At 39.8% G+C, this 27,055-nt stretch overlaps 2 protein-coding genes across 3 annotated transcripts; both read right to left on the minus strand.

Annotated features, from left to right (window-relative positions):
• Positions 1-533: 533 nt before the first annotated feature.
• On the minus strand, positions 534-18,958 carry LOC111145904 (zinc finger and BTB domain containing 6). 2 transcript variants are annotated; one of them, XM_022501208.1, is made up of 2 exons: positions 18,910-18,958; positions 534-2,414 (listed from the first exon to the last, which is right to left on the minus strand). In XM_022501208.1, the coding sequence occupies exon 2, from the start codon at positions 2,403-2,405 to the stop codon at positions 1,140-1,142; it is 1,266 nt and encodes a 421-aa protein (XP_022356916.1). In that variant the 5' UTR covers positions 2,406-2,414; positions 18,910-18,958; the 3' UTR covers positions 534-1,139. The 2 variants fall into 2 exon arrangements, with proteins under 2 accessions (XP_022356916.1, XP_022356915.1); XM_022501207.1 differs by lacking the exon at positions 18,910-18,958 and adding an exon at positions 4,015-4,073.
• On the minus strand, positions 5,110-18,961 carry LOC111145905 (zinc finger and BTB domain containing 26). The gene is made up of 2 exons (XM_022501209.1): positions 18,910-18,961; positions 5,110-9,469 (listed from the first exon to the last, which is right to left on the minus strand). Exon 2 carries the CDS (start codon positions 9,457-9,459, stop codon positions 8,134-8,136), a length of 1,326 nt encoding a protein of 441 aa, XP_022356917.1. The 5' UTR covers positions 9,460-9,469; positions 18,910-18,961; the 3' UTR covers positions 5,110-8,133.
• Positions 18,962-27,055: the final 8,094 nt, after the last annotated feature.

Genomic DNA, 27,055 nt, shown 5'->3' on the forward strand with positions numbered 1-27,055 from the left:
ATCATAATGGAGTTTTTAGGGATGATGGAATGTTCTGTATCCTGATTGCAGTGGTGGTTGAACAAAATCTACATGTGTTAAAATTCATGAAAATGTAGACCAAAAACAAATGTCAGTGTTAGTTTATGTTAGCTAAAAAATTTAAAAATAAAATGAATTTAAGAGAGGAAACAGTAGAGTATCTTTGGTAAAGTTGCAATTTCTAAAAGAAAATTTTCAGAGGGGCGCCTGGGTGGCTCAGTGCGTTAGGCCTCTGCCTTCTGCTCGGTTCATGATCTCAGGGTCCTGGAATCGAGTCCCGCATCAGGCTCTCTGCTCAGCGGGGAGCCTGCATCCCCCCTCTCTCTGCCTACTTGTGATTTCTCTCTCTGTCAAATAAATAAATAAAATCTTTAAAAAGAGAGGAAGAAAATTTTCAGAGCTTCCTGCCAATGGTATAATTTTATTGGTCATAAAATTATTAAATATAACTGCATGAAATAAAATCAAGAAACTTGGGCTTGATTAATCATTTCTAAAATATGTATACTAACAAATCATGGAAACATTATTTTAAGGAATTTTAGACCATGTCCAAGGAAATTCTACTACTCCCAAGTGAATCTGAAGTGTGTTCCCTTACAGTTTAAAACAAGTACCTTGGTGCTTTGCTTCAGAATCCAACCAGTTTGTTTAAAAGTTTTTTTTCACTAGTCCTACAAAGAATTAATAATGGATTACAGCATGTTTTGAAGTCTATTTTCTCTTCCTATTAACCTAATTGATTAAAATTATTATGTGGTTGGGATTTTACATGTACATCATTTATCTAGAGAGTCAAAATCAGAATTTAGAAATACTGCTGGATTCTCTGTCACAAGAATCAGGAATATTTAAGAGCGAAACATTATTTCTCTAGATATACCACTGGGACTTACATATACTGTACGAGATAAGACAGCATCCCATTAGCTTTATTGTGTCTCCCACACGTTGGAACTGCTAGTAGAAGTTCAGAAAGAGTAACATGTGTAGGCAGACCAAAATTAAGACCCAAAGATTGGGGGGACACAGGGGATGCAATATAACATATGCTGCATTTCTGGAGAAAAACTCGCCTAACTATGATATAAGGCTTATATAGCAAGGTGTGGTTCTAATTACAGCAGATTTTGCCTTTTGAGATCATGCCTGGGTAGTTTTTCACTACTGCTTCTGCCATGCACAGAGGTTAAGTGCTTTTTGAGGGCAGATTTGTGCTTGAAATCCATGTCACAACAGTGACATTTGTATGGGCGATCTCCACTGTGTATATTCAAGTGGTCCTGAAGTGTGCTTTTAGCAGTAAATGTCTTCAAGCACACAGTACACTGAAAGGGCCGTATGCCCATGTGTCCTCGAATATGCCGGTTGAGATTTTTCTTCTGCGTAAATGTTTTCCCGCACTGTAGGCACAAGAAGAGCTTGTGCATCTTCAGGTGGCGCAGATAGTTTTCAACGTGAAGAAATCCTCGAGGACACCTGGGGCACTGGTGCCTCAGTGAATAAGCATCCTCCAGATTCTGAATCTCACTCACTGTACCATGATTTCCTTCAGTATTCTCACAAAATAAGCTCTGATCTTGATTCCCAGGAACTGCCACTCTGCTCTCAACCGTAGAATTGATCAGTGAATGCTGTGTTTCAGAGAAATACAAGCTTGCTTTTGAAGAGGTACAAGGCTGTGAAAACTGCCCATTTTCTACACCGGCAGTACTAATAGATTCCACGTGGAGGATACAAATTTCATTATCTTTAAAACCAATGTCTACTGAAGATAGCTCTGGTGACTTCACTTCCTTTCTCTCTGATGTCAACTCTACTGTAGACTGCAAAACATTGCTTTCCTCTTCTTTTACGTGAAAATCTATGTTTATAGGACTATCTTCTGAAATTTCTATAATCTCACAGTCTTTATCTGAGTTTTCTTCTTCATTCTTAACATCCAGATCAGAGGATTGACACAGGTCAGTATGTTGATTATTTTTCATAGAAAGATCAATTTCCAGATACTTTGACAAAGCTTCTGTGCACTTTTCCACAATGTGAACCATCTGCAGGTAACTAGCAGCAGTCAAATATTTCAAAAGCTCTTTCCTTTTAACTTCAAGTGCTCCAGTATAGCATGAGAGCAACAGTTTTCTGCCAACTTCTGCACTCTGCAGGATGGTGATTCTGACATGTTTTGACTGCGTGAGTAAAAACTGATCTCTCATGAAAGTGGAGCAAGCAGCTAAAATCACCTTGTGGCCCTGGAACTCGGTGTCATTGATATAAATGGACACATCACAAAATAAATTCTGCTGTCTCAAGAGATTCATTTTCTGCAAGACTACATCTCCTTGCTGTTCAAACTGGAAGTGCAGAACATCAGATTCAGCAGCCATGGTCACAATCTATGCAAAAGAAAACACAAATGTAGATGTAAAGATAGGGAATGCTTCCCTACACTGTGATGGTAAAAAAGAAGAAAAAAAATCCCACACCTGAATTGGGTAAAAGAAGTTCAAATTCTAATCTAGGTGCAAAGAGTGAACTCCTATGCCACCATTGCAAAACCGAGAAAATGAAAACACATTTCTTTATGATCTCATGGTCTGTTCTTTTTTTTTTTTTTTTTAAAGATTATTTATTTATTTATTTGACAGAGAGAGATCACAAGTAGACAGAGAGGCAGGCAGAGAGAGAGAGAGAGAGAGAGAGGGAAGCAGGCTCCCTGCTGAGCAGAGAGCCCGATGCGGGACTCGATCCCAGGACCCTGAGATCATGACCTGAGCCGAAGGCAGCGGCTTAACCCACTGAGCCACCCAGGCGCCCCTCATGGTCTGTTCTTAGTAATTTTGTTACAGCACCTATTACACTGAGTTGTACTTAATGGTTTCTGTTTTTCTCCTTGGCTAAATTTTAGCCATTTTGTGGTCCAAGACGCTGCTAATGTCCACTAGTAAGGGGACTTAACGTAGTTTCTCACATTAGAAACCCGAATGTAATGTCCAAATTTCCTATTCTGCATCACTACTGCAGGTCCTCCTTCGGTTCCCTTCGACCTTTGCAAGGTCTTCCAACAGGTCTCCTTTATACCACCCTCTCCCATATTCCAACCTACCCTTCTGAGTGCCACCAGAACCAATACCTCTTAAAAATTTTTAAAAAATTTTCTCTTTTCTACTTTATTTTTTAAAGTCTTTTTATTTATTTCAAAGAGGGAGAGGGAGAGAGAGAGAGCGCTAGCAAGAGTGAACACGAATTGGGGGAGGGGGTAGAGGAAGAGGGAGAAGCAGACCTCTTGCTGAGCAAGGAGCCCAATGTGGGACTCCATCCCAGGCCCTGATATCATGACTTGAGCTAAAGGCAGACGCTTAAGCAACTGAGTCACCCAGGCGTCCCTCTCTTCTACTTTAAATCCTCCATTGCTCTCCTCTACCTCCAGGACAGCCTACCCTTCTTAGCAAATACAAGATCCTTCATTATTTGGTCCTAGCCATCTTTAAGGTTTTATCTTTCCTCAATATATTCTCTTTTTCATCAAAGCTCCTTCGATATTGAGATTTTCACCACTGCACAGACAAGAAGACCAAACACACGTTTGCAAGTTTCCATTAAAATCCTCTTTCAGCCAGTAATTTGGCTCCTTTAAGACCCAAATCAGTTAGGACTTCTGTGACTTCTCCTATCTCCCCAACAGACAGTGAGTTGCTCCCAGAGCACCACGAAAAGGTGCCTGCTTCATCTGAGTTTCTGCCGGGAGCACAGGGGCCGGCACAGAGCACGCAGAGCGGAGGGGAACATCTGTTGAACTGATCGGGACCCAAGGTGGCCTGGAAGATCCTGCAGCTCGCCACACACAGGTCTTCCCGAGCTAAGCCTCCCAGGACCACAGGCCCTGTCTGCCAGGTGGTTGCAGCACCAGCGCAGCCTCCCTGCCCGCGCCTGGCTGCCTTCTTCCTCCTCCTCTTCCGGCTTCCCACCCTGCCGGTCTCCAACGCGCTCACTCACCGACTCAGAGAGCCAGAGCTCAGCTTTCCGCAGCAGCGGCGGCCCAGGCCGGAAGGTGGACTTCGCTTGGGAGGAAACACATCCGGTGTCAACTAGCTTTACTCCTCTCTGGGGTGGGCTGGGCGTCCCGGAAGGACATCCACATTCTCCCTTCTTCATCCCCTCCCCCACCACCGCCCCGCTCCTAGAATGGCAGAGAGGCACCCGTGTTCCGGCAAATCCCATCTCTCCTGCCCCAGTTTCGGCGAGCGGGCCTTTCCCTTCGTGAGTTCTCTCCAGTGTCCGTATCCAGACGGGTTGTGAGGCTGAAGTACAGCGCGTCTATCGGAACACCCTGAATGGGATCACTGGGAGGCCCTCATGGTTGTCACGGGCCGGGTTCTCTCCTCTCTGGGCCATCTACAACTTAAAATATGACAGAGGAAAGGAGACCGCCATAGAAATCGGCATTCGAGATTGCCTAATGACCATCAGGATCTGGCCCCCTACCTCTGGATCTTCACTCATCCATCGCGATGTCACCGTCCCCCGACCCCCTCCCCACACGCCAGTTCTAGGCAAACCCAGACCTTCTATCTGCTCTTTGGGACTGTCTCTTCCCACGTGCCCTATCTCTCCCCCCACTTATCCTTCAGAATCTCGTTCATAAATCCGTCGTCCATGAAGCCATTCTGAATTGCCCTTGAATTAGTGGGCTCCCAGTGGGAGCCTGTGAGCCCTTTGGCTGCCTTCATTATTGTCATCATACCTGTACTGGAATCTGTGACCCATCTGGGCGGAGGTATTTCGGACAGTGATTTACGACCCGAAGTCTAGCATGGAGTAGACATTAAGTATTTCTTAAATGAAGGAATGTCTGAACTAGTTCTTAAAAGGAGTAGCTCTACCCCCTCAGTTAACAGGTTCTCCTGGAAGTAAGACCCTACTAACAATTTCTAGTTAACCAGATTTGCTTCAGAAGCCATGCTCAGAGCGCTTGATTAATATGTGTTTAAACAGTAGGAGTGAAGAAAGCATTCCTTATTCAAATTTAGGCGACTGAAAAGGAAAGCAGGAGGGATAGAGAAAAGAAACCACTGACACCAGAGATTTAATTGTCACACTTTTATTAAGGAAACTTCCCCATAATAAGTGAAGAGGTAGTTCATAGTATGTCTAACATACAACAGATTTAGAACAGCTATTCACCAGCTGAAATAAAATATTCTGGTTTGTTTGTTTAGGACAATATTTTAGAAGTGGTGACATTGGTCACCCTCCATTTATAGATCTTCTAATAAAGAAACTAAAACAAAACCACATCTGATTTACCTCAGAGCCACTTCAGTTTGGAGTTTGTCTTTAAAATTAAATAATAAATAAATAACGGTGACACACGGTAATTTTTTAAAAACCAGACTATGGTAAAGAGAGTTCTTTTTAGTTAGCCTAGGGATCCATAAAATACAAATGCAGAATGACTTAAGGTTTTAAAAAAATCTTCCTCCTCTATAAGAATATGTCTAGTTTTGAAAATCATCTTCCTTTATAAAATGTATTTGATATCAGTTAACTTGACCACTTTGCAATACAATCTAAGAAACATGTATAAACAAAGGAGAAAAGTCAAGTCCCACCAAAATTAAGAAAATGTCTCACAGAAACAGAACACCTCTCCAGCCAAGAAATGGAGGAGACTGTAAATCACTTTAGTGGTTTGCAGTTGCAAAAGGTGGGAACTAGAAGTTTTACTGATAAAAAACGATTAAGATGCTGATTTTAAGTAATCAAAGGAAGCAAGGCATTTTCTTTATTATTCCTAGTTTAAATCACTTTATCTAAGACCACACGAGACCGTTTGAGACCATAAGCTCTGTGATGGCAGGGACCGTTAGCAATCTTACCTTCATATCCTCAGTATCTAGCATAGTGCCTGGCAACAAATGTGCCCAATAAATGTTTCTCAACTACTGAATGAACCCAGAAATAGTCTCCAACCAAAGAGACCAATCTTACTTGAACCCATGCCTTTTAGTCTTCAAACCAATAACAAAAACGGGATATGAATGTAAGCAAAGAAAGCACTCCAACTTGAAATTTCCCTATGGTGAAATGATGTTCAGAAAACCATCGGCTAACATATTAATGTCTCATCGTTGCATAGACTTGGTACTCTTTGGCTGGATCATATAAAAATCAGAATGCTAGGTAGCATCATTAGACCATAAAAATGAGTGACCTTAGGCATAAGATACCTATTGGTCCTATCACTCAGTTTTATTCTCATTTTAAGTGTTTTAACAAAAGGTTGAAATTATAACTCAAATCAGATTCACATGTAAATGCATTAAATTATAACAACTTTAAGAATTCCCTGTGACTATTCAAGTTAAACTTCAGTTTTGGTTTATCTGTACATGCATTCTCATAGCTCAAAAATAAAAACAGAAAATCCTGATGGGAACTAAATAAACACTGCTTCCAGACAAAAATCAGTTTCACATTTTGATCCTTCTCACATTATTCTTACTAATCCTTTCCCTCCCTGACCACCACCTACCAAGTCAGTCAATTTCTTGAGAAGAATGTAATATTCACTCTAACCCCCCACAAAAAAACACAAAAACACATCCTTCCTATGATGTTTTGTTTGCAAATTCCGGGCTGTCTCAAAAAGCCAACAGGGATTCCCAAAAGTGAAGCACAAACTGGGAGCTTTTTGCTAATATACTCTTGATCATGTACTGTATCTTTTTAAGCCAAGAGCTAGTGAGAAATAAGAAGACATTAGCTCATTCTTAGTCACTTCTCTACTTTGGCCAACCTTGGCCAGGCCACCTCTTTGAGCTTTGGATACCCCAACTTAAAAAAAAAGAGGTGGAGTATATGATTTCTTAAGATTCTCTAAGTACTCTAAGACTCCTATTACCTAAATCTAACTGATGAGTCAAAAGCTACTAAGTCTCAAAATTTTATTTCTGAACTGTAACATGTGCTTTAGGAAAAACACAGTTGTGTTTTTGGGGGAAAAAATTGTGTTTTTCCATACTGGAAGATCAATTTTGTATTAGTGATCTATCAAACATGGCAAGGTGGGACTGTGTACCTTTATAGGAATATCTGAATGCAAAAACCTGATTGCTCCTCTGTGATCCACTTTTTTCATCCATTTTAGAAACTAGTGTACAGGAAGAAATGAGAATTCAGAGATTACACCAGACAAAACTGTGAAGGCCAAACTCACCTTTCTGATGGCTAGCCCTCTAAAACAAAGTCCTGAGACGGACCCCCAAATAGCCCCTTTTTAGAGAGACCATTATACTTGAGCACATTTTAAGTGTGCCTGGAGCAATCCTGACTTCAAAAGCATCCACTAGTAAATTACATGTTAATTATAAGCATTTGGCTTCTTTCTGGGAAGACCACTTATGTAAGTGCTATTATACAATTGTACTTCTATCCTTTGTTAATTATGCTCCTCATGCTGATCCCTAAATGTCTGTAGGTGTTGCTGAAAAAACTCTACTCTGGTCTATGTGAACCACTCAGTGACATGAAGTTGGGCCATAATACTGTTGAAAAGTACAGAACAACCCAAAATACTTCATAGGCAGCTGCAAGACAAGTACAAATGGTAGGAGGCAGATTATCAGTAGGCAATTAACAGTAGGCAACCAGAAGTTCTATCACATATTCAGGCCAAGAGCAGTATCACCTTGTATCTTAGCCTATTTTTTTTGCCAAAGAAAAATACTACTCACTTCTCTTAGCATAGCATCTATTAGTGGACTGTAGGTGATGTTATTAACTTATTGGTACCTTCAGAATGTGCCCAGTGAAAAGCCTAAAATAGTGTCAGTCTAAGACAAAAGTCAATGTTAGGTAGACAAATGGAATACTCCTTGGGAAAGGAAAACAGACAACACGGGATAAATAATTCAAAACACAAAATGGAAGAGGGCAAAAGGAAGGCAAGACCACTCCAAGTGGTAAGTTGCCTGGTCTGTTAGTGCTTTGACTCACCCCTACAACCCGCACAGAGGATTTGGAGAAGTCAGACTATCAAAATCACTCCTAAAAAGACTCGAGACTATTGCCACATTTTCAGTCCATTCTAAGTTGTGAGCATAAAGCCCTTAATCAATTCACACAAGCACTATCATTTCTTAAGTTCAAGACAGCTTGGGCCAGTTTACCTGCATCCAGGACCTGTGTTGCATCAGGCTGTGGCTGACACCCTTTAGAGTCTGTGACTGTTGTACATGCAAAAGAATCAAAATCCACTGTGAGGTCTTGCACATTTCTTTCATTGGCATTATCAAAGCTGTTTTTGCCATGCAGCTGTTTAAGATGTTTCCTCAAAACTGGCTTATGTGCAAAAACCATGTCACAATAGTTACACTTATGGGGCTTATCTCCACTGTGAAGGTTAAGATGATCCTGTAAGGAACACTTCTGAGAAAAGGTTTTCCCACAGATCTTACACTGGAAAGGTTTAATGCCGGCATGCACACGCATGTGTCGATGAAGGTTGCCTTTCTGAGTAAAAGTCTTGCCGCAGAGTAGACACATAAAGAGTTTGTGCATTTTTAAATGGTTGGCGTAGTTCTCCAGGTGACGAAACACCCTGGTACACTTTGGACACTGGTGATGCCACTGTAGGCCTTTGTCTACACCTCGAATATTAGGCCCAAAGACATCTTTTGAGGCCATGATGATATTATCACTGCCTGCGTAAGAGAGGGCATAATTGTGGAGATGGTTTTGTTCTATTTCACTTACTCTGTTTTCCACAGTTGAATTTATCAGGGAATGCTGGGGCTCTGATGAATGTAAAGCAGTGGGTTCAGAAGAAATAAACTGGTTCTGATCTTTTTTACTTCTAACCTCGGATACATCCCCAATAGATTCTACCTTAACAATCTGAATATCACTGTCCTCCATATCCATACTGTCTTCAGATGGATGAACACAAGGTGAATCCTGCTTTGGGGAGCCTCTGGCATCTCCCTGCTGTTCTTTTGACTGGGGAGAAGCACTCTGCGGTTCACATCCCTCTTTACTATCCATTGGTTGTTTTGGCTTTATAAACTTCCACAAGGCCTGCGTGCACCGCTCTACAATGTGGCTCATCTGAAGAAAACTTGCCGCAGTCAAGTAATTGACCAGTTCCATCTCAGGGAATTCCAGCACACCACTATAACAGGATAAGAGCAATTGTCTCCCCACTTCGGAACTCTGCAATATGGAGATTTTCACCTCTCTGGAATCATTCAGTAAAAACTGGTCTCTTAGGAAGGGGGAACCTGCAGCAAACACAATTTTATGCCCCTGTACCTCAATATCATCTATGAGAACTGTAACATCACAAAATTTATTCTCTTCTCTTAATTTGTTCATTTTTTGTAACATTGAATCTCCATAATTTTCAAACTTGAAGTGAAGGAGATCTGATCTTTCAGACATTTTGGCAGACCTAAAGAACAGAAATGTAAAAAGGATGAATTTAAGAAAATTCAAACAATTAAGAAACCTGGATTTTTCCTTCCAAAAACAAATCTGTGTTGACATATCTCTTTGTATGTATCCAAATGAAATTTTCCTTGAAAGAGGAAGCTAGTGTGACAGCTTTCAAAGGCTGTGAAAAATTATTCCATATCAAGTATCAATTGCACCTAAGGAGTAGACTTGTATCACTGTAAATAGTTTGGCATCCATTCAACTTCTTAAGATACTTAATACAAGAACAGTGCTTGCTCTAAGAGCATTTTTTCTACTCCTCAAATGAGAATTCTATAGGGTTTCAAAAACATACTAAAAACATCCCAGCAAGTAGTAAAGTAACGATTTTTTTTTTTTTTTTTTTTTTTTTTGCATGATACTGTGAACCTGCTTCTTCAAAGGCAAAAAAGAAGAATCTCCCTTTGCTTTCTACTTTAAAGAACTGTAGTGACCTTGCTCACCCCATTCCTGGGTAAACACTCTTCTATTTAAACTGATGTGCATTTATTCAGACAAGCATTTCTGCAATAAACTGAACATAACAGACTTAAAGGGACAATGTTTAGACAGTGTCAAAGGTACAAGTCTTTATCCTGTGCATTTTGGACAAATCTAAATTCTCAAGCAGCATTTCTTGATATAGAAAGTAAATTAAATATTTTATATAGAAAAACCAGATGAGCCACTTGGTGGGAATCTGAGCAGGAATAAAGTCAATCAAATTAATAGCTTATAGATTCTGGTTTTTTCTTCTTAAGTCCTCTTTATCCATCATTACTCATCAACTGGACTACTAGACCAGGATCATAAATGCTTCTTGGGTTCCAGCTTCTATTTCTTCTAATACAACTTCTACACCACATGTTAATTTTCAAAAACACTGGATCTGACTAGATCCAACCCTGCCTAAAATCCTTCTGTGACTTCCCATTGTCTCCTGGATGAAGACTAACCTTGGAGTATAAATTGATGAAGTAAACCCAATAATAATTAAGGTAAATAATAATAATTAAGGTAACCATTGGGATAACCATTCAACCACGGACAAGGTGTCTGCCAAACTCTTTGCCTATCTGTCCCTTATATCGCAATTCCTCTGGAGAAAGTTTCTATGTTCTGATTCTATACTCCCTAAATGATTTTCTGATAATTTGGCTTCCCATGTTTCTCTCCAAAGGGAAGGATGAAATGGCTATGTGAACATGATAATTCCAGTCCACCAGTCATTGTAAAAATAATAAACTGACACTCTGTTTCTACACCAGTCTTCTGTGAGTGACATCAGTAGGTATATCAGCTCTATCCTTGAAAAACAGCTCTACAATCTTAGCGCATCAATAAATTCACCTTGAACTTTGTGCATTCATCAACTCCATAGTTGAGAGTCACAAGAGACAATCAGCTGTAATTGATCAAATATAGATCCTGAAGATTAATCTTTATAATCTTATCTTCTATAACAGTGACTTACCAAGGCTCATAGAACCCAGCTCCTGAAGCAGAGTCCAGGTCTTACAGTGCTCAGTGCCTGGTGCATGACAGCACTCTATTGACTCCAGGCCTTAGCTCAGTTATTTTTTTTCTTTCTTTTTTTCTCCCTCCCCTCCTCTCCTCTCCCCTCCCCCCCTTCCTCCCTCTCTTTCTTTCTTTTCTTTCTCTCTCTCTTTCTTCTTTTTAAGATTTTATTTCTTGGGGGGGGGGAGAGATCACAGAGGGGGTAGGGAGAAGCAGACTGGCCGCTGAGTGGAGTGCCTGATGTAGGGCTTGATCCCAGGACCCTGAGATCATGACCTGAGCCGAAGGTGGACACAATCAAATGAGCCACCCAGGCACCCCAGCACAGTTACTTCTTTAGTTTAGAATAATACTCCTAGTTATTTCTGACTGACTTTCTTTTCCTTCCTTCCTTCCTTCCTTCCAAGTACTCTCCACACCAAATGCAGGGCTCATACTCATGACCCCAAGAGCAAGAGTGGGATACTCTCAACTGAGCCAGTCAGGTGCCCCATCACTCCTTTATTTCTTGAGATGCCCCCTACCTAATGTCTTAGACTGGAACAGTTGTCTCTACTGGACCCATAGTATAGCATCTCTATAATAACACTCAGAATACTTTAAGTACTTGTTCCTTCTCCTCCAAACTGCAAGCTTCATGACATTAGAGGGAAATATCTTCACCTCACTCAATGAGGCTGATGCTGGAAACCTGCATCTTCTACGGCAAAACACTTCCCTTTTGCTTCAAATTCTACTTACTGCAGCCACATTACCGGCCAGACCCTCTTCTGTTCAAACTGCTGTATCTTCCCCTAACCTAATATTGTACTAAACACACAGGACGTGCTCAGTTTGTGTTTATTGGACCTACAGAATTTGACAGTGGAAAGAAGAAAGAACTGCTATTGAAGATCTGTAAAAGCATTACAAGTCTGAGGCCCTGAGAGCCTAGAAAGGAATGAAAATGGGAATACCGAGTAAGGAAAAATAATAAAATATTTTGAAGAACTTGGTAACTGACTAGATACAGAAAATGAGAGAAAAAAAAAAAAAAGAGGAATGTGTAAAGATTCCAAACTTAAGAGTTCAGCTGAATGGAACTGTCATTGGAAGAAAGGTGAAATGTAGGGAGGAGAACTGGCATGGTTTATTAACAAAAACAGACATACAGAAATTATAAAGCTTTTCCTTTGTATGGCATTTTGAATGCACAGGTAATGAATAATCACAATAAAGATGAGAAAGGAAGGACATACAGAAGCAAATGCTGTATGAGAGAAAAGATGGTGAATATCAAATAAAAAGGAAAAATCTAGGAGATAAAAGAAACATATTAATAAAGAAAGCAGCAAAATTATATAATCACTGGTTAGTTTGAGCAATTACAGTGGCCTCATACATTCATTCTGGCAACAGTGAATGCCTGAATTTATAACCATAAGTTATAAAATTGCCTGTTGCTTCAAGGGCCAACAAAAGGGGCATTCTTTTTTTAGAGTTTAGCTTGTCCTGAGTCTACCCTCAGGTCAGTATTTTCTGACACACACCCAACAATGATCATTAATGCCTTCCATCTACAGGATGATAATACTCAGAGTGCATTAGACAACTATTCTCAAGGGTAATTATTCCTTGGAGCTTCAAAGATGAGGAGCTGGAGTACTTCTATCAGTCTCAAGAAACTTAACAGCAGGAGCAGCCCAATAGGTATGTACCCCAGGAAAGTGCTTGCTTTGATTTCTCTGCTACAGTCCAAGAATGTGAGGAAAATTTGTTTTGTTTAAGAAGTTTTGCCTAGTATGTGTCAATATACTCCACTGGCTGCCTTTGATAAACTCTTATTTCTGGACCACACAGTTTATCCCTTTAATTGATTCCTGCCACTAGTTTCTCTTTTCAATACAATATTAGTTATTTGAGGGCAAGGACCAAGTGTTACTTTATACACAACTCATTCAACAAAACCAGCAGAATAATTAACTCTTTAATGTCCCCTGTAAAATTATTATTGTGCTATGGTAGAGAGGCCCTTCATTATCATCATATTCTCTTTTGAGTGTCTTGGAAGAAAATTCCTTTCTAGCGTTTGTTACCAAAATAGTTTTGACAAAGTACACCCAAATTTTAAACAATTCTTTTTTTACTTTAAAAAAATGTCCAAATGAAAAGGAATAATTGTGTTTCTTATAAACTGGTTTAATGAAAGAAAAAGGACAGCCAATCTTTACTGAATCCTTGCTAGGTCCAAGGTAAAGTGCTAAGTGCTTTACCTAAATTGACCCACCTAATCCTCAAAACCTCTAGGAGGTAGGTATTATTAGCATCCCCATTTTGCATATGAGGAAGCCCAATCTTGGAGGATATAAATAACTTACTCAACTTATGAGAGGTGGAAAATATTAAGTGTTAGAACTGGAACTTGGGCCCAAGCTACGTGATGCTAAAGTCCATGTATGAAACAACAAGACTAGCTGAAGTTCTACCCCATGAATAATGTTAACTATGTAACTGTTCAGACCTCCCTCCTCATATCCATTCGGCTGTACATTTAATGATTTTCATACTTTTGTGTATTGAGTTATGCTTCAACAAAAGGTTTATGTTTAAAAACAGAGTAGGATGTAAGGCCAAATTTGTGTCAAGTCCAGAGAACTTTAACAGTAAGCCTTTTATGTACTAGTCATATTCTTTTTTTTTCTTTTAAAGATTTTATTTATTTGACACAGAGAGATCACAAGCAGGCAGAAAGGCAGGCAGAGAGAGAGAGAAGCAGGCTCCCCGCTGAGCAGAGAGCCCGATGCGGGGCTCCATCCCAGGACTCTGGGATCATGATCCGAGCCGAAGGCAGAGGCTTACTAGTCGTATTCTTCATTGCAATTATTCCCTTATCCTTGTTTTACCTTCATTTCTCACCTATTTTCACTTTGTTATTTTTCAATCTTTTGTGTATTCATATTTGTATGCTAAGTCTGAATGCCATTTGCAAATAACCATAATTCTAAGTACAGTAGCAGTTATTCATAGGTTTCATAAAAATCACTCACATAATTCTAGATTATAAAAGAGCTTTGAGTAACTGAAAGTAAAGAACTTAATCAGGTAGAATAGAGACTTGGTCACCACATTCTGTTGATCCCTCAGAATGACTTCCAAATTCTCTCTCTTTGTTCTGTCTGTCTTTGCCATGGTTCAAGCCCTTATCATCTATTGCCTAGATGACTACAATTAAAGCTGAATACTGCCAAGTTTCTTTTAGCAACTTTTTTTTTAAAGATTTTATTTATTTGAGAGAGAGCGAGAGTGAGCATGAGCAAGGGGATGAAAGGGTTTTTATATAAATTCTTTGATTTCATACTTTTTATTTTTTTTATTTTATTTATTTATTTATTTTTTAAGATTTTATTTATTTATTTGACAGACAGAGATCACAAGCAGGCAGAGAGGCAGGCAGAGAGAGAGAGAGGGAAGCAGGCTCCCGGCTGAGCAGAGAGCCCGATGCGGGACTCGATCCCAGGACCCTGAGATCATGACCTGAGCTGAAGGCAGCGGCTTAACCAACTGAGCCACCCAGGTGCCCCTGATTTCATACTTTTTAAAAAAAGATTTTATTCATTTGAGAGAGCGAGCAGAGTGAGAGCGAGAGAGAGAGAGAGAGCGTGCATGAACGGGGGTGGAGGACCAGAGTGAGGAGAAGCTGACATGGGGCTCGACCCCTGGACACTGGAATCGTGATCTGAGTTGGCAAACTCCCAACTGAGCCACCCAGGTGCCCTGATTTCACACTTGTATCTTTTCCCTTTTTAATTTTTTTAAAGATTTTATTTATTTATTTGACAGAGAGAGATCACAAGTAGGCAGAGAGGCAGGCAGAGAGAGAGGGAGAAGCAGGCTCTCCACTGAGCAGGGAGCCCAACAGGGGGCTCCATCCCAGGACTCTGGGATCATGACCAGAGCTGAAGGCAGAAGTTTAAAGGACTGAGCCAGGGTGCCCCTATTAGCAAGCTGTGAATGACCTATTTATCAAACATTGGTGTAATAGGAATATTTTCACTTAAGACCCCTTTCTCTTTGTTATATTTATACAGTTCTTTCATAATTATCTCCGTAACAAATGTGCCAACTAATCTGAAAATTCCCCTTGTTCAAACAGGAGTAGCCAAAAAGGATCAGTGGATGTTCTAAGTTGGACAATGTTTACTGCTCTGCTACACGTAGTTAGAAAATATCAAAGTTTCTTTTTCAAATACTGCTAATTATAAGGAAAAATTTTCTATTCCACATAATAAATTCCCAAGCTATATGTCAGTCTTATTTTGTGATCTACCTCATAGAAGTAACCTTATCTTTCAAATTAGCACTCATAATACCTGGAAATTTTTGTTTCTCACTAACACCATACTCCATTTTTCAAAAAGGTTGCATTACATCACAATCTTTCTCTCTATAAACCTCAATCTCTTTCTTCATTTGGGTAACCTTCATGACACTACATTGTCCAAGTTATCAATCTTTTGTTTTGTTTTTACTTTTAACTATAAGTCTAAAGTTCTCTTTCCCAACCATCTTCCACTTACTACTGAAAAAGTTTGGTACTTTTTGATTCTCCTTCCTTCCACCTGAAAAACAGTACTTCTATATGCCTAGCCCCAGAAAATATAAGCTATGTTTCTTACACATAAACTCTACATGTTGTTTGGAAACTTTTTTTTTCATTTATTGTTTCGATAGCTATATATGTTGATTCTATATATATATATCTAGTTCATTCTTTCAAACTGTTGTACAGAAATGGTCAAGATGCTTAACTACTGGCCTCAGCTTTCCATCATTCTTTTGCTTGTTTGCTCTTCAAGGATCCAATAAATTGTGTAAAGGTTAAGTATATCCTTCAAAGCTTAGTCCTTGATTTTTTTGCTGTTTTTTTCAAGGCTTACTCCTCAGAAAGCCCATCTGGTTTCTCAATGTTTTATTTACATTCTCTATTTAAAAAAAAAAAAATCCCTAAATCCCCATCCTTATGGCCAGCCTTAACCAAACTTAACTTTACCTCAGGTTACTCAACAGTTCCTGCCCTAGGCTACTATTCTATCACTTGAGATGTGCGATACCTAAACTCTTTCACCGTCTGAAACTAAGTAAGTAAAACCTAAAAATTAATGGTGAATGGCTCTGAGAACAGTGGACATGAAGGCAAGGATACCTGTAGTATGCTATTAGTCTAACAGATCAAGATCGAAATAATGAGGGCTTGAATACTGACAACAATCATATGGATACAGAGAGGAAAACAGATTTGAGAGATATTTCAAAGAACTGATGGACTTGGTGACCAAGGTGGGGTTAAGAAAGGACAGTTTAAGATGACTCCAAGATCTCTGATTCGAATGACTGGATTAATGTGACACAGTGTCACTCATTAGCTAAGGAATATTGGAGGGGATGATCATCCATCTGGTCTTAAAATGATGAGCCAGAGAATCTTACATGACATGATGGGAAAGATTCATTAGCTAGCTGGATAGAGACTGAATTTAATGAGACTTGATTATAGATAGTAAGTGATAGATAAAAGCATGGGATAAATTGACCTAATTGTGAAAGAAACTGACCTAAAGTGGCATTGATTGGAAGAGGATATAAGACAGAGAGAAATAAAAAACAAATATGTAATATAAACATACACCCATTACTTACCTTCTCAATTAGGATCTCCTTCCAAGCCTTCCATTTTTTAATCAATGAACCTATCTTTTCTTAAAATTTTCCCACTCCTTTCAGTACCGTATTCAGTCACTGCTTAATGCAGTGGATAAAACTATGGATTCTGGAGCTATACTTCCTAGAAGGAAAATACTGCTCAACCACTTACTAGCTGTGTGACCCCAGGGCAAGTTACTTAACCCCTTCTGTGCTTCATTTTTCCCTTCTGTCAAATAGTAATACTTCATAGTGTTGTTATGGGAAATTAAAAATTAAGTTAATGTTTAAAAGAGCTTAGAACAGTATCTGGAATGTGCTTGATAAGCATTTGTTAGGTGAATAAACAAATAAAGCCTGCCAATTTTCTTTGTGAAACACTTCACACGTAGCCTTGTCTCATTCTCATTTAACACCAAACTAGTTGAGGTCTCCATTATTTCATAAGTTACACCTCATCACTCTACTAAATTTGCTTTTTGAAAGGTCTCTAAAGATCTCTCTCTCTCTCTCTCTCTCTGTCTCTTTTTTTAAAGTAATCTCTATGCTCAACATGCGGCTTGAACTCATGATCCCAAGATCAAAAGTTGTAAGCTCTACTGACTGAGCCAGCCAGGTGCCCCACTAATGATGTCTTACTACAGAAACACAATCTTTCCCCCATCCCTCATTCCCCAAATGCTCTACACAAATTGTCCCATTGGACCCTTCCCAAAATTCCCTTCTCTTGATTCTGGGTCTTCTTGGTTGCTGGAACACTATACTTTTATACATTATCCCTTGCCTCTGTTTTTGCTATCCCACCAATTAATTCCTCTTTTTGCTTCATAAATGCAAGCATTCCCCCCCAAATATTTTCAAATCTTTCTCAATACTTCCTTCCTGATGCCAAATATTACCACAGCTTCCACTTCTATGCCAATGACTTGAACTTGTACCTCTAGCCACAACACTGAGGTTAAGCGGCAGATTTGCATTTCCAACTCTATACTGGACAGTTTTATGTGGCTATTCCATTATACCTTTAATTCAACATGTCCAAAAAAATAAATTTGTAATCTACAAGTTTATGGTTTTATTGCTGATATTAGCATCAACATTCTCCAAATGCCAAAGGCCGAAAACCTATGGAAGCAGCTTTGTTACATCTTTCTCCCCCAGCATTCAATTTATTATGGAGTTATCATACCACTCACTTAAGCATACTTCCCTTCTTTCCAGTAACACTGTCATAACTCCATTTCAGGCTTCCTTAACTAGGCTAATTTCATTACTTCTTCAAAAGAATTTCCAGTAAGAGCACCTAGACATTAATTGAAGAGTCCGTATCAGCTTAGAGACATTTCTTTTTTATAAGCTGACTTCTAGAACAACATAGCTTTCTACAGTGCAAATCTACCTATGTAAGTCTCCCACTTAAAACTCTTTTAAAACTACCCAACTCCTTTAGGATTAAACCTTTCACTATCTGGACCTCAGCCTACTTTCCCAGACACGTATCTCCTCCTACACACAAGAGCCCCCTACTTCCTCCTCTTCACTCCTCAGTCATTCCTTCAAAGCTTTGGGAACTGTTCTTTCTGCCTGAAGAGCTCTTCTCCACTTTATCCTCTGCAAGAAGTGTAATTCAGACGTCACCTTCTTTCCTCAGCCTTCCCTGCAACTGCCCGTTGGTAGTTCACACATATATGCCTGACACATAAATCGCAGGAGCAATTATTTGTTTATATCTGGCTCCCAAACTTGACCCTGGAATACTGAAAGGGTATCTTAGGAAGCCCCAGTACCCAGCATAGCGCCAGTAATAGAAAAGATGCTGTGGCCAGCGGCCAATTTGGGGGAAACCCCGGCAAAAGGGTAACCTAGGTCAGCACGCATAGTGAATCCAGCGGGTTGGCACCGAGGCCTTATCAGGGCCTCAACTCTTGCACTTCCTACAAGATGCCAGAATCAGGCGTCCAAGCCAACTGCTGGGCCCTCGGCTGGGGTCCCAGGAGGAGGTCCCTGGGGCATAGTTAGGCGCCTCATTCCAGAAGCCGGGAAGAAAAAGGGGCGGGGCACAGCGTGGGCCGGGCCAAGGCTTCCTTAAGTCCCACCGGGCCTAGGCCAGCTCCTCGCCCCCATCCCAGAGCGGGTCCCGGCCAATCCAGGGCCCCAAGGGGGCTCCCTCTTGAGAGACCCCGTACCCCTGCCCGGCGCTCCGGCCGCCTCCGCACTTACAGACCCGGGGGAAGGCCACCGTCTGGATCCGGCACCGCCAGGAGCTCCGGCCCCTCGGGGCTCCGGGAAGGGGGAGGGGCAGGGAACCCGAGCCAAAGGGGGACCCAACGGAACCGGAAGGGCAGCCCTCGCCGGACAAAACAACTTCCAGGTCCCTTGGTCCTCTCCACCAATCGGAAGACTCGGAGGGTGACGGGGCCCGGAGAGGGACCCTGCGCGCGGAGGAAAGGGGGCCGAGTATCCGAGAGTGGTGTTGCGAGAGTCTCGCCGTTGACCCGGAGCTGTGGCGGTTGTTTCGCGTTCCCGGCTCAGGTTCTGCGCGCTTCGCCGCTTTGGAGCCGCTCCTCTAGAGCTGGGCCTCCGACGCCTGCTGCCGACGTGGGCTTGAAGGGCACCTCCGCACTTAAGCCTTGGTAAGCGCCTCCCGCCTAGGGATGTGGACTCGCGGAGCTGGGGCCCTGAAGGCAGAAGGTGGTAGACTCCTCCCAGCTTTTGGAAGTTGCTGTTTCCCAGAGATCTCTCTCATCCCGGTGGCTTCTGTTACTTGCAACGTGCTGGCCATTCACAAATCACTCTCGCCATCCGGAACTGGTCTCTTGAGCTCCAGGGCCGCTGCCCAGAAGACATCTCCAATTGGTTGTCCCCATCTTAATGTACCTTAATTATCTCAAGTTCGTATGCATTCCTGCTTCTTATGGCCTGTAGTCCTTGTATTGGGAAACGGCATCATCCACGCAGTCCTGCCAACCAGAAAACTTTATCATCGTTCTGGAGTCCTTTTCCTTCTCCTTGCCAATTCAGTAGCTCCCTGGGCTCTCCCTTTTTTTTTTTTTTTTTTTTACCCCCCCTTGGGGAGAGGGGTATTATTGTGGTAAAACAAAGTATTTATCATTTTAATCATTTGTAAATGTGAAGTTCGGTGACATTAAGTACATTCGCACTGATGTGTAATAGTCACCACAGCTGTACCCAACTTCATATTCTTTTGTACGTGGATATCGTTTTTCCAGCACCGGTTCTTGAAGACTGTTCTTTACCCTTTGAATGGTCTTGGCACCTTTGACCATATATGTGACGGTTTATTTCTGAGCTTTCTGTCCTCTCACCTTTGAGGAAGCGTGAGTTCTTCAACTTCATGCTTTTTCAAGATTGTTTTGACCCTTTGAAGCCCCATATAAATTTGAGGATGACCTTTTACATATCAGAGAAAAAGGATGTTGTAATTTTGATCTTGTGTTGAATCTGTAGATCACTTTGGGATGGCTTGCTGTTTTAACAAGTTTAAGTGTGGCTTCCTGTGAATGCAGAACGTCTTTCCATGTATTGAGGTGTGCATTAATTTCAGCAATGTTTTCAGGCTCTCAGGGTATTTAATTCTTTTTGATAATATTGTAAATGGAATTGTTTCTTCATTTCCTTTTCATATTTTTTCATTGCTGGTGTGTAGAAACACCAGGTTTTTGTGTGTTGGTGTTACACCCAGCAACATTACTGAATTTTTGTTTTGTTTTTGCTTCAGTAGCTTTTTTGTGGGTTCTTTGAGATTTTCTCTCCATATAATCATGTTGTCTGTGAATAGAGATAGTTTTACCTCTTCGTCTTCACTATTTGCTTTTTATTTCTCTTTCTTGTCTAATAATCTTGGCTAGAATTTCGAGTACAGTGTTTAATAGCAGCAGTGAAAGGAGACATCTTTAACTTGTTCCTGATCATAGGGGGGTAGCTAAATTATTGAGTATGGTGTTCAGTGTGGGTTTTTAACAAATACCTTTATCATGTTGAGGAATTTTCCCTCTAAAATTAGTTTTATGAGGTTTTATTATGAAAAGCATTATAGTTTGTCAGATGCCTTTTCTGCATCCATTGAGATGATCACGTGTTTTTCTTCTCTTGGTTTCATTAATGTGATATATTACATTGATTGATTTTTTGTTGAACCACCCTGCATTCCTGTGATAAATCTCACTTGGACATGGAGAATAATCCTTTTAATATGTTGTTGGATTTGATTAACTTAAATGTTGTTGAGGATTTTAGCATCTATATTCATAGGAAATACCAGTCTAAACTTACTAACGATGACTTTATTTGGCTTTAGTATCGGGATAATGAGGACCTCATAGAATGAGTTAAGAACTATTTCCTCTTTAATTTTTTTGGAAGAATTTGAGGAGGATTGGTGTTATTCATTTAATGTTTAGTACATTTCGGGGCACCTGGGTGGCTCAGTGGATTAAGCAGCTGCCTTTGACTCAGGTCATGTCTCTTTCTCTCTCAAATAAATAAATAAATAAATCTTTAATAAATAAATAAATGTTTGGTACATTTCACTGGCGGTCATCTGGGACAGGACTGTTCTTTTTTGGGAGTTTTTGATTACTCACTCAATCTCTTGTTATGTGTGCTGAGATTTTCTATTTCTTTTGAATCAGTTTAAATAGCTGGTGTGTTTCAAGGAATTTGTTTTCTTTTCTAGGTTACTTAATTTGTTGGCTTACAGTTGTTCACAGCATTCTTTTATAATCCTTTTATTTCTAGAATGTCAGAAGTGATATCCACTTTCATTTCTGATTTTAGTTATTTCCTTAAAGATCTGTTGCTTTTGTTGTTTTTTTCAAAGAAACAGTTTTTGGTTTCATTGATTTTTCTCTTTTTTGTTCTCTAGTTTATTTCCACTCTCATCTGTTTTCTTTCTTTCCCTCTGCTAGCTTTAGGTTTATTTTCTAATTTTTCTTGTTTTAAGGTATAAAGTTAGGGTATTATTTTTGAGATCTTTCTTCTTTTTTAATGTAGCCATTTTCAGTTATAATTTTCCCTCTAATCAGTGCCTTCATTGCATCCTATCAGTTTTGGTATGTTGTGTCATCATTTTCTTTTGTTTCTAACATATGGTCTAATTTCCCTTTTGATTTCTTCTTTGACCTATTGGTTGTTTAAAAGCATGTTGTGTAATTTACATTTATTTATGTTACTGATTTCTGACTTCATTCCATTATGGTCGGAGAAGATACATTGTCTGATACCTATCCTTTAAAATCTATTGAGGCTTGTTTTGTGGCCTAATTATATGGTCTATCCAGGAGAATATTCCATGTGAATGTAAAAAGAATGTGTATTCTGCTATTGTTGGGTGGACTTTTCTGTACATATCTGTTAGGCTTAGTTGTTTTAGCATGATCTTCCAAGTTCTCTGTTTCCTAACTTAACTTCTATCTGGTTGTTCTATTCATGATTGAAAGTGGAGTACTGAAGTTTCCAACTGTTATTGTAGAACTTTTTATTCTTCCCTTTACTTCTGGTCATTTTTTCTTCATATATTTTGAGGGTCTCTTACCAGGTATATTAATGTTTGTAATTTTTTTTAAAGATTTTTTATTTGACAGACAGTGAAAGAGGGAATACAAGCAAGGGAAGCTGGAGAGGGCTTCCCACCGAGCAGGAAGTCCAATATGGGGCTCGATCCCAGGACGATGTGGGGCTTGATCCCAGGATGCTGGGATCATGACTTGAGCCGAAGGCAGACGCTTAATGACTGAGCCACCCAGGCACCCCAATGTTTATAATCTTTATATGATCTTGCTTCATTGAACCTTTTATTAATAAAAAGTGTCCTTCTTTGTCTCTTGTAACCAGTTTTTTGGATTTACAGTCTATTTTGTATGACGTTAGTATAATCACCCACTCTCTTAGATTACTATTTATATGGAACTTTAAAAATTTTTTTTGAAGTAAGCTCTTGGCCCAACACGGGAATCAAACTTACGCCCCTGAGATAAAGAGTTGCATGCTATACTGACTAACGCCAGCAGGAGCCCCTGCAATAGCTTTTTTTTTTTTTTTAAGATTTTATTTATTTATTTGACAGACTGAGATCACAAGTAGGCAGAGAAGCAGGCAGAGAGAGAGAGAGGAGGTTGCAGGCTCCCCGCTAAGCAAAGAGTCTGACATGGGCTCGATCCCAGGACCCAGGGATCATGACCTGAGCGGAAGGCAGAGGCTTTAACCCACTGAGCCACCCAGGCGCCCCCCCTGCAATAGCTTTTTAAAAATTCTTTCACTTTAAACCTATTTGTATCTTTGGGTCTAAAGTGAGTCTTTTCTATGGATGGTTGGAACTTTTCTTTTTTTTAATCCATTCTGCTCATATCTGTCTTTGATTGAAGAGTTTACACCATTTACATTTTAAGTAATTACTGCTGAGGATGGTTTATTTCTGCCATTTTGCTATTTCTTTTCTATAGGCCTTTGTGCCTTTCATTTCTTTTATTACTGTCCTTTTCTGTGTTTATTTTATTTTTTTTAGTGAAAACTTTTAATTCACCTCTTATTTCCTTTTGCAAATATTCTATAAATATTTTCTTTGTGGTTGTCATGGGAATTGCATTTAACACCAAAGAATTATAATAACCTAATTTAATTGATACCAACTTTAATAGCATACAAAACCTCTCGTATAGTTCTGCCCCTTCTTTCTGTTATTGATTTTACAGATTATGTCTTTATATACTCGGTGCCCAATAACATAGATTAATATCCTAATGCACTTGTCTTTTAAATCATAAAGGAAATAAAAAGGGGAGTTACAAACTGTAATTATAATAATACTTTTATAATTCCCCACACATTTATCTTTACTAGAGATCTTTATTTCTTCCTATGGCTTCAAGTTACCGTTGAGCATCCTTTCATTTCAACCTGAAGGATTGCCTATAGCACTTCTGATGGCCAGGTTTATTGGCAAACTCCCTTAGCTTTTTAAAAATCAGATTAATTTCTCCCTCGTTTTTTTAAAGATTTTTTTTTAAAGATTTTTAAAAGAATTTATTTATTTGACAGACAGAGATCACAAGTAGGCAGAGAAGCAGGCAGAGAGGAGGAAGCAGGCTCCCTGCTGAGCAGAGAGCCAGATATGGGGCTCGATCCCAGAACCCTGAGATCATGACCTGAGCCAGAGGCAGAGCCTTAACCCAGTGAGCCACCCAGGCGCGCTAAGCACAGTTTTGCCAGATACGGAATTCTTTTTTTTTTTTTTTTAAGATTTTATTTATTTATTTGACAGAGAGAGATCACAAGTAGACACAGAGGCAGGCAGAGAGAGAGAGAGAGGGAAGCAGGCTCCCTACTGAGCAGAGAGCCTGATGCGGGACTCGATTCCAGGACCCTGAGAGCATGACCTGAGCCGAAGGCAGCGGCTTAACCCACTGAGCCACCCAGGCGCCCCAGATACAGAATTCTTTATCGAGTTTATTTTTTTTTTTCCTTTCAGCACATTGATTATTATGAACCTACTGCTTTCTGGCCTCCAAGGTTTAAGATGAGAATTTGGGTGATAATCTTATTGAGGCTTCTTTGTATGTGAAGAATCACTTCTCTTTTGCTGCTTTCAAGAGTCTCTCTTTTCTTTGGCTTTCTACAGTTTTTTTTTTTTTTTTAAGATTTATTCATTTATCTTAGAGAAAGACAGTGTGCACGCAAGTGTAGGAAAGGAGGGAAAAGTGGGGGGATAGAGAGAATCTCAAGCAGACTATGTGCTGAGTGTGGAGCCCTATGTAAGGCTCAATCCCAGGATCCTCAGATCATGACCTGAGCAGAAATGAAGAGTCAGACACTTAACCAACTGAGCCACCCAGGCGCCTCTGATTATCATTCTTTCTCCCCTTTCTCTCTTCTTCTGGGATTCCCACAGTGGTATGTTTCTCTTGATAGTGTCCCACAGATCCCTTAGACTCTATTCACCATTCACATTTCTTTTTTTCTTTTCTTTCTGTTCCTCAGATGTAGTAGGAAGCACAAGGAAGCCATCTCTCTACCTAGACAACAGTTGTACTGGCAGAAACTGAAGTAACTATTTTGGAACTCTGGAGTCTATTTGAATTCTTGCGTCTTCCAGGAGAAAGCCTGGTTGGTAAATTGAGGTTAGTTTCAGTCAGTGTCAGCCTCTAGAATGATAACACCCCCCTGTTTCCTACCCTTCAGCCATGTGGCCAGCAGCCATATTTACATCCTGGTGTGGCTTGCTGGAGCTGTGGTGGGAAATAAGAATCTTGTTCACCAAATACCTGGGTTCTGTATTTTGATTGCTTATTGCTCCTTTTGAGTTCTGAGATTCAGGCGCAGAGTGGCTGCCTTTGTTTCAACCTCCATAGGCTGAGCTGGTTTCTATGGGATTTGAAGGAACAGCTCCTGTTTTGTGTGTTTGTTTTCCCTTTTACCCCATTTGGGAGTCAGACATTTAAGGATTAGGACATTCAGAAGCAACCACTTACATAGGGAAAATTAGAAAGCCAATGTGTATAACCAGGAAAAGATGAAGGCTCAGAAAAGAACTGAGAAGATGTTGACCTTTCACCTTAGGCTGATCCTGATCCCTGGTACAGAGATATCCTTCAACAATAAAAACAAACAAACAAAAAAACAAAACCAACAACCCCTAGGATGGGGGAGAATCTTATTTCCACAGTTATCACATTATAAGATTCAAATGTCCATTTTTTGGCAAAAAATCAAAAGGCATATAAATAGGAAAGTATGGCCTGTTCAGAGGAATGAAATAAATCCACAGAAACCATCCCTGAGGAAGAGGAGACATCTGACTTACTAGACAAAGACTTTAAACCAACTGTCTGGAAGTTGCTCACTGAGCTAAAAGGAAACATAGATAAAGTCAGAAAAGCTATGAGAAAAAAATGGAAATAGTATTAAAGATATAGAAATTATGAAAGGAACCAAAATAAAATTCTGAAGTTAAAAAGTACAATAGCAGAAATGACAAATTCACTAGAAGGGCTCAAAATCAGGTTTGAGCAGGCAGAAGATCAGCAAGCTTGAATATATTTCTTTTTCAAATATCTCTTGAACCCTGTTCCCTCCAACCCCATCCCCTTTGTTCTGCCTTAGTTCAAATCTTTCTGATCTTAGGTGGCCTCTAAACGTTCCATTTACCCTGTTTTGCCTTTTCTACTTCTACCAGAATGATCTTTTAGAAAATCCAGATCTGAAATTGGCACTGTCCTTAAAAGTGTCTGAGGGCATCCTTGGATGTATAGATTGAATTTCCTTTTTTTTTTTTTTTTTTTTTTTTTTTTTTTCATTTTAGCATTCATGGATTTTCCCATTTTGGCTCTAACTTACCACATTAATCTATTGAGCCTTGAAACAGAACTTTTAGTTTCCAGGAAATACCAGGTCTAGAGGAACAAATTCAATAACCTTTTGGGGAAGCAATCATTCAAATCCAGAGAGTGGGAAATTTTGCACTCAAGTGGCCTGATTTCTTCAGTAAGCCTGTATCTTAGTATTTTTCTTAAGTGCTAGAGTAAAAAAATACTTAAGGGATGGAACAACCAGATGTAGTGTGTGGCCCTGGATTGGATACTGATTTAGGAAAACTAGCTTTAAAAAAATATATTTCAGGGACGCCTGGGTGGCTCAGTTGGTTAAGTGGCTGCCTTCGGCTCAGGTCATGATCCCAGTGTCCTGGGATCAAGTCCCACATCGGGCTCCTTGCTCGGCAGGGAACCTGCTTCTCCCTCTGCCTCTGCCTGACTCTCTGTCTGCCTGTGCTCGCTCGCTCTCTCTCCCTCTGTCCCTGACAAATAAATAAATAAAATCTTTTAAAAAAATATATATATATATATTTCAGTTAACTAGATATTTGACTATAGTAGATAATAGATGAGAGGAAAACAATTGAAATATTACATGATTTGGGAAAGCCAACTGTAAAAATATTTTTAGGTTGAAAGAAAATTGGATGTAATCTGGGAATTGGATGTGGGGAAAATATACTGAAATGATAAGGTGGATATTGTTAATTGAATAAAGCAGATTGCTAAACCATGTGATCTCATTCTGAAAAACTATGTTGGCACACAAGGATCTGCATTACGGTATTAACATTGGTGGTGGGAATGTGATGTTTTATTTTTTACTGTAGCTTGTCTCTGTTTTCTATTCTCCAAGGCATACTGTACTGAATCTGTAATAAAATTTTATTAAAAAAGCTTATATTAAGATTTACATATATATTTGGGGTATACATAATGAATCAAAGAATACATGAATGTATAGTCAACAAAATATTAAAAATGCTTCAAGACTTCAGAAGATTTCCTAATACTGCATCTATTATTTGATATTACTACTT

Source organism: Enhydra lutris, unplaced genomic scaffold (genome assembly GCF_002288905.1).
Source record: "Enhydra lutris kenyoni isolate GAN:26980312 unplaced genomic scaffold, ASM228890v2 scaffoldscaffold13, whole genome shotgun sequence".
NCBI lineage: Eukaryota > Metazoa > Chordata > Mammalia > Carnivora > Mustelidae > Enhydra > Enhydra lutris.